We start from the raw sequence: 13,956 nt of genomic DNA, 5'->3' as shown, positions 1-13,956 counted from the left end.
CAAAACTTGTTTTCCTTCTGTTAATATCTCTCCCATAAATTGAGTAAACTGAGAATACAGCTTCAGGAATCTGTTAAGTAAAAAAAAAAAAAAAACAAGGCAGCAGCACTCCCATATTTTTATAACACATGTTCTTTTCAGTTCAGGGTTCCATGGTGGGACCTTTTCCTGGATTTGGACTTCAGAGAATTATAGTTCAACTTTCTCCCCTCCCCACTCTTTGTAGGAATCCACTCTCTCTTCTTCTGCTTCAATCTCAAGGCCTATGCAGCTTTTTTTTTTTTTCTTCTTCTTCTTCCTGAAAAGCATTTCCCTAACTCCTTGACTAGATGGCACAGTTGTATTTTTTAAGGGACTGCAGTTTTAGATAAGTATATTTCATGGAAATTTTCACTGTTTTATTATCAAGTAGTTCCTTAAATGCTTCCTAATCCACAATTCCCTGTCATCTTCATAAAGAAGTCCTATTCTCTTGACAAATTGAGGAAGTAGGTTGGTAAAGCTTAATAGAAAAATTATGGCCAGTGTCTATGCTGTGCCTAAGAAGTCTCTAGAACAATTTGTTGGTTATCCATTATCTCTTGTCTCTCTCACTCTTGTCTTGGGAGTGCCAGCCATAGGGCCATGTTGGAGGTAACATCTTGGCTATTTAAAATGGAAATGCAATTTTCTACTAGAGGGGTAAGTACAGAGTGGACATATGCTTTATGCCTAATGTGGTCTGAGAAAAGATACTGGAGACCCACCGTGTAGTGTTGTCTTCCAGCACTTGGAAGTAAATGTTTATGTTCTCTGGGTTTCCTAACTTATTACATTTTATTTCCTTAAAAAAATTAGATCACTTTGGAAGGTGATGGTTTGAGTAGAATGATTGAAGTACAAAGACAAGATCTATTGCATGAGAAATAATCATCATATTCAATGTACTCTAGAAGACATGTCCTAAAAGCCCACTCTGTGCCAGACTTTGGTCAGCACCAGAGATTAAAAAGGGTAACAAAAGCCAGAATGATAACACGCACTGGGAAACTGAGGCATGAGGATGGTGAGTTCAAGGCCTGCCTGGACTACACAGTGACAACCTATTTTACAAAAATAGAAAGCAGGAGAATTTCTGTTACAAGGAGGTCACAGTCTTATGAAAGGGCAATTGTCATACAAATAGATAAATAAAGTGAGAATTGCTATAACCAAAAACTTGCAAGTTGCTATCAACACACGAAGAAAGCATGAAAAAAGTTTTGTTTTGAGATATCCTTACACAGTAGGAAGGATAAGCAATTGGTCCAGGAAAAAAAAAAAGAAAAGAATCATGAAGACTTCACAGAGTAAGCAACTCTTCTTAGTTTTGAGACAGAGAACAGAGGGAAGCTTCCATTGTAGGAAATAACAGGAGCTATTATTTAAAATATTTAAAAATATTTACACTTAAAAAAAAAACAACTCTGTAATTATTATAATTAGTTTTGCTAAATCAAGATTGAAAATTGACAATATATTATTATCTATACTTTTATACCAAATAACAGAGTGAAGAAATCAATGAAAAATAATTTCTAAAACTTCAGTGTGGAGTAGAATAAAATATCTCCACTATCATCTCACACTTTCTATCTCATACTCCAACAAAGCAAATAATATGAAAAGTCCAAGTTCCAAAGGGAATTTGGAACATTCCAATTAGATTGGTATGGCTGGAGTATACACTGGGAGATGAGGGTGGAGATAAGACACAAAAAATGGGTCAGATAGAATTTACATAACCTGGAAGTATGTTTATTTATTATACTAAAGAAAATGAGAGAACATCAAAAATGTTCAAGCAGGGAGATAAGAACATCATGGTTTGAGACCAATCATGGCCAAAAGAAAAGTAACAAGACCCTATTTCAAAGAATAAGCTGGGCATGGTGGATGGCTCATGCCTGTATTTTCAGGTACACAGAAAGCATAGATAGTTATATCATGGTCCAACATAGGTCTGGGCAAAAAGTGCAGACCCTATATGAAAAATAAAGGCAAAAGGACTGGGCTCAAGTGGTAGAGTGCTTACCTAGCAAGTGCAAGGCCCTCGATTTTCTTTTTCTTTTATAAAAGATCATAAGTCAGTTAGAAAGATATTGCAATATTCCTCACATGCTATCATGAGATTCCAAAGCATAATAGTGTCCTTGGGAATGGAAGGAAGGTCATATGAAAGTATCTCTAGGAAGATAGGATCCATAGGACTTAATTACTGAATCTGTATGAGGAGGGTACATGTGAAATAAAGAGAGAAATAACTTTCTGCTTCAATGACTGACTGTTGGTTTCAGTAAAGAGAAGTTAGGAATTAAAAAAAAGAGGCAAATTTATAGAAAAATGAAGGGCTATAGTCTTTTGGGGGTGTTTAAGAAGTTGGATAACAGAGATCTGATTTCAGGAGATGGTTTGAGATTGAAATAGTTGATTGGGGAAACACTAACACATTTTTAAAAAGTACGGACAGATTATACAACTGTGTCTGATAGAAGAAATTTTCTTGAAAGTTCTAATATGAAATACCTTAAGTAGCATTCTGAAAAATACAATATGCAATATGGACATAGTTCTTTTTATTATTAACATTAGAGTATGTCAAATTTTAAAATATTTACACTTAAAGAAAAAACTCGATAATTATTAAAATTAGTTTTGCTAAATCAAGATTGAAAATTGACAATACATTGTTATCTATACTTTTATACCAAATAACAGAGTGAAGAAATCAATGAAAAATAATTTCTATTGTGGACTAGGATAAAATATCTCCACTATCATCTCACACTTTCTCAATAAATACAAAAGTAGGCATATATGCTACTTGTACAAATTAGTTCAAGTGAAAACACAACCTATTAATATTCATACAATAATATATACAAATTCAAAACTGGCAGGTGTGAAAAAACTTTTTTTTCAGGTTTTATCACTTTATACTCATTAAAAAAAGCCAAAATAAAGCATATGTCACACATATATATCAAAGACTTACACCATACCACTTTTCTTGTATAGGCAATTAAAATATTAAGATATAGTATTTAATAAATATACATTTTACTTACAATAACTGGGAAAGTTAGAGATACAAACTTTTATGTACAATTATTCGGATTAAAACATTTTAAATTTGGGTTTGACAAATATTTCTCTTCCTCTCCTATGAGATAATGCAACATGAGAAGAGATAAAATGAATCTATCTGCAGAGTTGAGGATGTGTGTTCAGTTGCTTGGCTCTGTGATAGCAATCTTCTGTACCATGTCAGTCAGACTTTCAGATTCCAGATCTTCTTTGCCATTGTCTGAATTTCCTGATGAGATATAACATCCAGAGTCCCGTGGGCAGTCATCTAGCTGTGACTTATTTAAGGAGATGTCTGGGCTTACAGAGAGGGGGAGGGATTCATTTTCTTCCTCTTCAATGGCTATAAGTAGAAAAAAGGGCAAGAGTTAGGAAACTAAGAAAAGTCTTATTCATGTGTCATTTATTTTTAAGCATCATCATTTTTCAATTATTCCAATCTTGAGGTCATTATAATGGAAACTTCTGTGAGTAAAAGATATATTTATTCATAATGAAAGAGGTCTGTACACTCTAATATTCAAACCAGTCTAAGAAGAGAAAGTTTGTTCTTTGCTGTTCACTTACAGCTTCATGAAATTCATGTGAATAACCTACGTAAGCAAAGACTAGTATAGACTGTTATTTTACATTAGTAAGTTGCCAGAAAGAGCAGATTGTATCCACAGTATGACTGGTGCCTTGTCCAAATAGTCCTTAAAATATCATTAGGAAAAATCATTTATAGTTTAAGCTATAATCGAAGTCAATAGTGATCTTTGTGATCAATTCCAGAATCATGATTTTGTGAATTAATAAATAAATGATCATTATTATTTATTAATAAATAAAAGGGCAATGATGTATAGTAGAACTTCAATTACTTGGAATTTAATGAATAAAACTTAAAGTATCCAGAATTTTCCTGTGTCTGCATTCACTAGAAAAACAGACATAAGAAACTTGGATGCTTTTAGAGAATAAAAGACCAAACTGCCACTAATCTGCCTTCCAAATACTTAGTTTTGTCTTCCATATCTTTGTTGTTCTGAGTAACAATCATTTATGTTTAGATCGACTCATTTAAGCAGTCTTCTATACTCTACAGGCATTATCTTTTATAATAAGCAATTAGTATTACAACTCTTGAAATATTTCTGAAGACCATAAGCATCTTTATAAAGTGTTACTGTTCTGAGGATTCCTTTAGCATCAGCTTTGTCATTGTCACTGTGAAGTTTCTTTGTCCTCTCTGACATGGGAAATGGTTATTTCTCTATGCCATGAGCTGAGTTCTTCAGAGAAGAAATGGATATAGTTTACCATGTATTAGCTGCATGTATTAGCTGCTTTCCTTTCAAAACTCTTTTCTTCATTTTAACCACCTGAATAGCCCCACATTGGGATAACCATGCATATATTTTAAGGTGGGAACAAGAACTCTACCTTCAGATATTTTCTCCCATTCCATTACATTTATTCAATTCCAGTGAGAAGAAAATAAATCAGAATTTCAAAATCTTTTGAAGGAAATTGTATAATTTTCTTCAATAGACTAAGATAATGCTAATCAATTGATCTTTAAGAAATTCACCCTCTATCTAATTTATACATCTGCTTTTAAAGTGCATTTTTGAAGGTTCCAGGTACCTTGCCAACATTTGTTTATATTCCACTGTGCATGAGATTATTACCAACCTCTGTTGTCTATGAGAACTGAACCCTGGTGACCTAAGCTATGCGTCTATGTAATGAATAAACTTCTTTTTGGTTTAACAAAATGGTAGTAGTTATGCACCGTCCATGGGAGAATGTTCTCTGATTCTACATTACACAAGAACACTGGTTGAGAACAGCTAGAAGATAATGACAAAATGCTTCTTAGTCCTCTCATTTTCAAAAGTAATCATAATGGTTCTTTTATTCTTTTCCTCAAAGCTTCTTTTTGCAACAGTGAAACCACATTTATTCCATTCCCCTAATTCTTCATATTTGTTACTTTATTTAACTATGAATATTAAAATAAGGTATTTAAGTCTAGTAATGCTCTAATGGTTCTAGCAGTCTTGTTTTTAATGTACATATTCTCAATGTTAAACTTTAGCTACCATGAAGCATTTTCTGTTTATTAGTCATTATAATCTTCAACTTCAGAGAAATTTAATTACTATTGAGTAGTTTTTTATTAGTATCAGTCACTCACTTTTGTTTTCAAGCCTTTCTTTTATGAAAAGGCAGCTCTGAAATGGGACCTCATTACCTAAGGAACTACTTTCTCTCCTGTCTCTGATATTCTATCATATTGCCACTGAAATGAAATGAGCCAGTTCTGTGTTCCTTTATCTCCATTTTTCTGGAAAAGGTCAAAGGAATTCATCCTTTTGTATGCATCCTGTCACATTAACAGTGATCATCATTTTTGAAGTTTGATCCTCTTAGTCATAATGGAGATGGGAATAGGGTCACATTTCCTAGATTAAGTTTGGTTTATACAGTGCAAAATTAAAAGAACCAGTCTACTTCCCCTCAGATTGATGTCCAAAACAAGATGAAAGCTGTTTGATCCCAATTTTCTTATTTGTTTAGATTGATTACCAATTGTGGGACTCTCTTCCATATGTAAAATTTAAGCTCAAAGATCTCTGATTTTCAAAATTGTCTCTTTTTTTTTCAAAAGTACTTAGCTTGTTATTTCATATTCAGAAGCCTCTCCACATTTACCTCAAGGTAACAAAGTAAATAAATGGTAAATGAAAAATATGACTTTACCTGAGAATATGTGATTGTTTAGTATTAGTAATAAAGAATATTTGTTTCATTTCCACCTAAGAATTGCTATTCACATTCTGTAAGTCCTAGGAATTGATAGGTTTTTAATATAGGTTATTTATTATAGAACTCTTTCATCTACGTTTTTTTATGGAAAAGGGAAATAGTTTCTCAGTATGAAAGTTATGTAGCACAGTAATTTACAGAACAGCAGCAATTTGCTAAATGATTTCCTAGTGAAATGAAAACATGACTATGCCTCAAGTACTTCCCACAAGGCTTGCAATAGTTTCAGCCAGGTGATCAGCTGGAGACCCTCAACTATCACTATAAAAAGAAAAGGCAGGTCATTATGATTTATTATGGAGATGAAAGCTATATTGCATCCAGTCTTTGTATTTGGAGGGTCAAGATTTCCCTCTTCTTGTTTCTTTTTGACAGGGATTGACAGAAACCTAGGTCTTATGCTAGGGGTGGTTTTTCTTTCTTTCTTTCTTTTCTCCTGCAGAGGGGATGCATTCACATTTTCTCTCTAAGTCATTTAGTGATTTCATGTGGCCATGAAACACAGTAATGGTAACTGGCCTACCCAGAAATTGAAACCACAGCCTTCATCAGTTTTGCCCCATGCCCAATCATCTGAACTAACCAGGCAAGTAACACACTGGAATAAGAAGCAATTTGCCTCACAAATTTACAGGCTTCCCATAGGATATCTGAGTGCATCTTTTTATACTAAAAAACATTTTAGTACCAAATCTAAAACATTTGATACTAAAATGTTTCTGATAATAAAATAATTTTAAAAAGCATACATACTTTATGTTTTTTACTATTAAAATTATATCAACATATATATATATATATAAAACTACTATATAGATAAAGTGTCAAATTTTGGATAAATTTTTCTGTATTTCTCAGATTATCTACAAATCTACATTTATTTTTTAAATAATGATACACTAAGATGGCACAATGTTTCAGTATAACACCCAAACAGTTTGAGAATATCCCGAAGGCTATATATCTTCAAATCTGAATACACTAAAGAGTTATTAATAATTATTGATATAATAAGGCTCTCTCTTATTGTTACCAGTCAACAGCAGACATAATAGAAACTCCAAAAAGCCGTACAGTTCTATACTCTAATGAAAATAAAATTATCAAATTAAGAAAATATTATTTTAAAAATATTTTATTAGAAAAAACTAATTTGAATATTAAAATATTTTATTTCTATCCAAAATTGTTATGGAATTGCATAAAGTCATGGATCAAGATCATGGATTTTAAGGTAGTCATCAATGTTGAAAAAAAGTGGCATGGCAATTAAAACAGAAGACAGCTAGTATAAGTATTCATAAAATAATTATATTTGCAGTTGTGACATTTAATTAATTAAGTGTAGGCAATCTCAATTATGCTAAAATTGCAGAAAGATTTAAGGAAATAATGCTATATCTTTATTCTGGGAAAAAATTCTCATATTCTGAGGAGAGAAATCTTCCCCATAGTCATGTATTAGAAAGTTAAGAGTCTAATAAAAATAAAAGTAACCAATTTTTGCTTGACCTTCCCAGTTTTCTTTACCCAAATCTTCCAGAATTTTTCTTTACTGTGTTCTTTGCCAAGCTGCTCATTCTCTGAGCCAATATAATAAGCTGAAATAATGCAACGTAGAGGGTATAAGAAAATGCCTGGCCAAATAAAGTATTCAATGTGTATTTTTAATAAATAAAATGATGTTTAGACCAATTAAAAGAAATAAGAACTAATGAAGATGAAAAAAGGAATTTTGTTGAAATTCAGGTAATGATGCTGCTTGGCACTATAAATAATTCTCTTTTTTTCTAGCTTGAGACCATTCCCAAAGAAGAAAAACAAGGTCTATGTTAGAATTGTTGTAATCCTTGCACTCAAATTTGGCTCCATTTAAGACAAAAAGTAGAACCCAGCCATTCTGCAGGCAACTATAGCTATATTTTTATACAGAAGAAGCTTTGTCCAGGGAGGAAAATTTAGTAAATAATAGAACATGGCTCTCAGCTACTTTCAATTTCATCTTAAGCATGTCCTTAAATAACTTGCACATGTAATAAGAAAGAATCTTTCTTTTCCTTCCTTCCTTCCTTCCTTCCTTCCTTCCTTCCTTCCTTCCTTCCTTCCTTCCTTTCTTTCTTCCTTTCTTGCTTCTTTCTCTCTATTTCTTCTTTCTTTCTATTTCTTTCTTTCTTTGGCAGTATAGGGTTTGAAATTAGGGCCTCACACTTGATAGGAAGGCACTCTACTACTTGAGCCACTCTGCCAGCCTTTTTTAGTGTTGGATATTTTTTGAGATAGTGTTCTTAATTTTTGCTCAGGGTGGCGTCTAACCATGATCCTTCTGATCTTTGCCTCCCTAGTGCTAGAATTGCAGGTATGAGTCACAAGGATGCAATTTTGTAGCTATAGAGAGTATTGATGTTTATTTTGCTTAAATACTTTTTTGAAAAAAAAAAGAGAAATAGGAATCCATTCATGAAAAAATGATTGGCTGTTCTTGTTCTCCTGAGACCATAAGAGAATATGGAGCTGAAATGATTTCTCTTTTTGCTCATCTCTCCTTGCAGTCTAGTATCATAGCCTGTCTTCTAATAAGATGTTTACTTATAACTAACAGCAATCTTCACTTCCACTGTTAGGTGCTTCAGTAGGATAGAGGCCCAGCCACTCCAGATCACAACACTGAGCCCCAGTAGGGACAATACCATTGGGCCATTACTCTATCCAACCACACACTCCCATGGAAGACTGTGGTCCCAGGAAATGTCTGCTCTGGGTTGAGTTGTTGTTGCATAAGACTATTTTGATAATGATCAAATAAGATTTAAAACTGCCATTGTGTACTGCTTAATTAGGGACTTTGTGAAATCATATTTCTGATAATCCTATCTACATAATGAAGAAGTTAGGAATATACCATCCTCTAATAAACCACTTTCACATATGGACTATTTTCGTTAAAAGTACTTAATAATTTTGACCTTCCATGTGCTTCTTAAATGCAGGAGATGAAATTCCATGTACCTCCATAAGGTGCATAACCTCTGTAGACCAATGGAAAAAGATCATTTTTACCATCAAGGACAGGGAAGTTGAGGCCAAGGGAAATCTGTATGAACCCCATTAGACTAGCTTTAATAGATACTTCTCTCCCATTAACTATTTTACACCAAGCCCCTTTGCATTATCATATTTTTAGTTTACTACTCTTCTTTTAATTCAGTGTATGAATGCTCAATTATAACTCTTTGATTCTTAATTTCTTTCTAAAGGCTCCCTTGCCATGTAAAACTTCTGTTAAATAAATTTTTATGTTTATCTCCTGTTAATCTGCCTTATGTTAACCTAATTCTCAGGCCTAGGCAAAAAAGAAAAAAGGGAAGGAAGGAAGGAAGGAAAAAAAGAAGAAAACTTTAAGGGGTAGAGGTAAAATTTTGCCTCCCTTCATTGGTATGGTAAAAAAAGTCTGTATCATCATATTATTTTTGACAAAAGCAAGATTGCTGACATTTGATTTATCTACTATTTTTTACCATTTCATATGTTCTAGATATGTTTTCAGATAGGTAAACATAGAACCCTGTATCACTTCCTTAATACTTTCAAACTGCATTATTGCTTGGGTATGTCTTATTTTATTTAACCAATTAATTACTGTTGGAAGTTTAGATTATTTTTAGAGTTTAACTAAAAGCTCTAGTGGTTAAGCTAATTTTTATGCTGAATTTAGTAGGACAAATTCTTAGAACTGGACTTTTGGGATATAAAAATTATCTTTTAAATAAAAAAGATTTTAAACTTTTTTACATTACTCTTCTCTAAAATATCATTTATTTACATTCTTGCACACACACATGCATGGTTAGCACATACATAAAATAAATCTTGATAACACACAGTAAGCAATACACACCTACCTATTATAAGAACTTGTATATATGAGATGGGATTGCAGAAGACTTTAATTTTATCAACAAGGGGAAAAAAAGGTCTGCTTTGAGAATCTCTTCAACTCCTCACTCAACATTTATTCATTCTATAAGCACTTATTAAAAACCTACTGGATTCACACCATAAGACTAGGAGCTTTGGGAAATAGAGGATTTGGTCTTGTTTGTCCAGGGCAATCATTACAAAGTCAGGCCTAGGATACAACCATAGTGCAATTCAAAAACAAGTGCAGGAGCACTCTCTCTATGTAGGAATTACAAAAGACTTTAGATGACCAAAGTGAAAACTCTGTGAAGCTTTTTCACTAGAAATTGTTCTGTGGTAAAAGAGAGAATGCTTAGATTTCCTCTTATTTTGTTGATGTTACATAGAATATGGAACTTGACATAAATGAAATCCTAGAGAATAAAACTAAAACTAAATCTGGAGAAATTAAATTACATAAAGCCCAACAGTTATGACTAGAAATAGATAATAAATAGATTATTTGTGAATACATATAAATAAAATGCCTGCATGCCTCCTCTACTTTATGTATGCGGAGCGTGATCACATCTTTTCTTAAAAGGTGTGCATTTCTTGGATCTAGATTGAAATCATATGGCAAGTGGGTTGGAAACACCAGGTACACATGTCAGGGGCTAGGGCACCAGGCTAGGCTGGCACACTGTTAGGCCAACTGCTGGACGGCTGCTTGGCATAAGTGCAGATCTCCCCTGGTAGAAGCTCCATTTCCCCTGGATCGATTCGGGCAGGCAGACAGGCAGGAAGGCACAACTGGTGATGGTTTAGCAATGAGGGGCTGCTGTGACACAGCTTGTGTCAATGGCCTGGCACACCACCAACCCTTTCCCCTTCTTCCTCATTTGGCACTGCGACAGGACTTTGCAGGTACCCAAAATACGTTGTATACCGATTTTGTAAAGTTTGCCTATTTTATCACTAATTTTCATTTCATTTTGAAATTTAATTTCCTTATACTCTAAGGAAAACAAGATATTTCCATCATCTGTTTTCCCCAAAGACAGTTGTGCACATTTTGGTAGACACAGTTTTAGTACACATCGTGCTTCTAAATGTGGAAAAGGATACAAGTGCAGAGTAGATAGAAAATATGTGCCATAAACAGCAGTTAACTATCTTATTATTCTAAAAAGCATTTCTGAATAAGGCTATAAAGTTTGTGTTTATTCAACAACATCACCACTCACACACACACACACACACACACACACACACACACACACATTCCCTATTTTGTTTTTTATACTCACTGGGAATATTTGCTTCCAAAGTAAAGAAATAATTTTTAAACTCACATAATAAATATAGAAATCCTAATGTGCACACAATAAAGATTCCACTTTTTTTGCTTTTTTAAGAGCCAGGTCTTACTTCAATTTTTCTTCTTTCTCTAACCTTATCTAGATTCCCAGGTGAGAGTGCTAATGACCTAATTCTGCTTCATTCTAATTCAATCTGGAAGCAAATTCTGAATATCTCTGCTTGTCTTGCTGGGGTTGCAGAACCCCAAAATCATTATCCCCCTCCAATGGTAATCCTGTGATCAGTTCTGACACACCAGCCTTTCATCAGCAAGTTGGAGAAGCATATTCACCTCCTGCCAAGCATCAACCTAAAAAGTTTAATCTCATTTACATTTTCAAGGTCAAAGTGGGAATGATGTTATCTATCTTCAGGCTAAGAGAAAAGGAAAATTATTGCTCTAAATTTTACATTTCTGTTTTCCCTGTCTTCTCTCCTCTCCTCTTAGTTTCTCTAGCTATATTAAAGATATCATGGGACTTGGTGTGGTCTTTTCTAAATTATCAAAAAGTTTTTAACTCTTCTCTGCAAGACATATTCCTAGTTTGTTCAATGTTTATATGGAATGCTTAGCAAAGCAAATACTTCCCAAGTTCACAACATAACAATAATGAAAACTAAAACTAGACATTTATGGACATTTCCCAAATTGACATTATTCAGTGACTGAAATAAAAATGAGTACATAAAATCCTGGCCAATTTACATACCTCATTCTTTAATTAAAAAAAAAGCTGACTATTTTTAACCTAAGCATTTGTTTTTAATAATGTCTTAGTTTTGTATAACTATACATTCAAGGTCTTTATCATCAAAGTACATGAAAGTAGTGCTTTTAATCTTTAGCATGGTTGTAGAAGATATGATTCACAGGGTGCAGCATAGATAAAAATAAGCATGCTTATGGTGTCAAATCATCAGAACTCACCATCTTATCAACAAAGGGAAATCATTCTTCTTCATTTCTTGAGCAAAACATTTCATATAAGATAAATAGCTTTCAGTCAGAATAGCCTAACATGCAAAATGCATCTTTTTGACACATATATTCTAATACTACTTTAGGCCATAAGATTAAAATGAGAAAAATCTCAGGGTTGTACATTGCCAAGTAACACTGGATGAATCTGCATTTTTCATCTCCTAGAGTTTGGCTCTGTGTGTGTATATTTGTACATTACTGACTATTATTAAGTGATCAACTTTTCTTGATCTTCAAGTACTACTTTCTAAGTTTTATATAGGGAAATAATGTCTGGAACTTGTCAAGCATGGAAAGTCATTTCATGTTTAGAGATACTGTGTTTTGTTTTCAGAGACCAGGATACAGTGGAACATGTTTCTAATGATTTGGAAGACTAAGTCCTAGATATGTGAGCTTAAGAAAGCCACTTAACCAATGTATGTTTTAGTTTTCCCATCATGCAAGGGAAGCATTGGGTAAAATGGATTTTACAACTTTACCCAGCCATCATATTGCCATAATCTATAAACCATTAATCTTTGGCTAGGATAGAGATAGACAGGCGATGAGGAAGACAGGATTAAGAAATGAGTGAACATTATCCAGTGGCCCTGAACCCATCTTCATTTATGTCCCTGCTGAATACTGTTCTAACATTCAAAGTACTGCTCAGAGGCTCTCAGCACCTTCTCTTAACAAACCCTCTTGTGAGGTAGGCAAAGTAGCCTCTCAACTTTCCAAGTCATGCTGCTGCAAGGTTTCTGTTCTCATTTAAACATTAACTTCTACTTTTTTCTTTTTAAGGATCTCATTATACAGCCCAGGATTGCCTCGAATCCTCTTCCATCCTCCTGCCTCAGCCTCCCCAGTGCTGGGATTAACTTCTACTTTCTGATATGAAGTTCTTGAGAAAATTGGTGATGTAGCAGAATTTTTCAATTTTATAATACCTATTGCTTTCTATTTATTTAGCTGTTCGATTCCTTGGAAATTATTTCCTCATCTTCAAATTAGGCAAAATACATACGTATATGGTATTGCACAAGACATTATTTTAAAGTGTTCAAAAACCATTCTCTCTCTTTGCATTCATGGTCAAATTACTTTGGAGAGTACTGGCAATGGCAACTGATCATAATCAATACAAGAAACCTGTAGAATTTATTTTTTGGTCAAACATTCTTTAGTGAGGTGCCATGACTTAAAATGACAAGATGTGAAGAAATTGCCCCATTTACTGAAAGATAATGCCATATCTGTTTACACAGATCAATTTTGTTTGGGCTGGTATTGTTAAGAAAATTGGTTACTTTCTTAGGGTTGGTCTCTGTTTGCCTCTGTGACTCCATCATCTTCTTTATTCATTTCCCAGCCCCAAAACTTCGAAGAAAGCATATAAAAACCTAAGCTTAATAATGAAATCAATTCTGCTGGTGTTGAATTAGTCATGAATGTGAAAGCTCTTGGAAAAGGATGAAGATCTTAGCAAACAAGAGATAGCAAGTAAGAATAAAGAAACTGCTTCTAAAAATGTAAATTAATTCCTACCACATAAAAAGCAAGTGCATTGTAAATGACTGTGCTTCAGTTTTGTAGGACTCACAAGCGAAGGTTCAGGATAGCCCACAAAGGAAGTCAGGAGGTCTGGGTGCTAAATACAGCTTTCCTCCTTGCTCTCCATCTGGGCTGTTACTGGTAGTGTTAGAAAGTATAGTATAACTTCACAACACAGTATTGGAATGCAAACTAAATTCGCTAAGAGTTTGTGCCTTATGTATTGTCTTAATTTCTCATCCTAGAAAGAGAGGCATTAC

General features: G+C 33.7%; 1 protein-coding gene across 1 annotated transcript in view; it reads right to left on the bottom strand.

Annotated features, from left to right (window-relative positions):
• Window positions 1-2,577: 2,577 nt before the first annotated feature.
• The window catches only part of Samsn1 (SAM domain, SH3 domain and nuclear localization signals 1), a 141,955-nt gene continuing 130,576 nt past the window's right edge, over window positions 2,578-13,956 (bottom strand). Inside the window, 1 exon segment of the mRNA XM_074072884.1 lies at window positions 2,578-3,448. Within this exon segment, the coding sequence (XP_073928985.1) occupies window positions 3,246-3,448 (203 nt within the window). The 3' untranslated portion in view covers window positions 2,578-3,245.

Source organism: Castor canadensis, chromosome 5 (assembly GCF_047511655.1).
Source record: "Castor canadensis chromosome 5, mCasCan1.hap1v2, whole genome shotgun sequence".
Taxonomy (NCBI): domain Eukaryota; kingdom Metazoa; phylum Chordata; class Mammalia; order Rodentia; family Castoridae; genus Castor; species Castor canadensis.
This window is presented reverse-complemented; position numbering and strand designations above follow the sequence as displayed.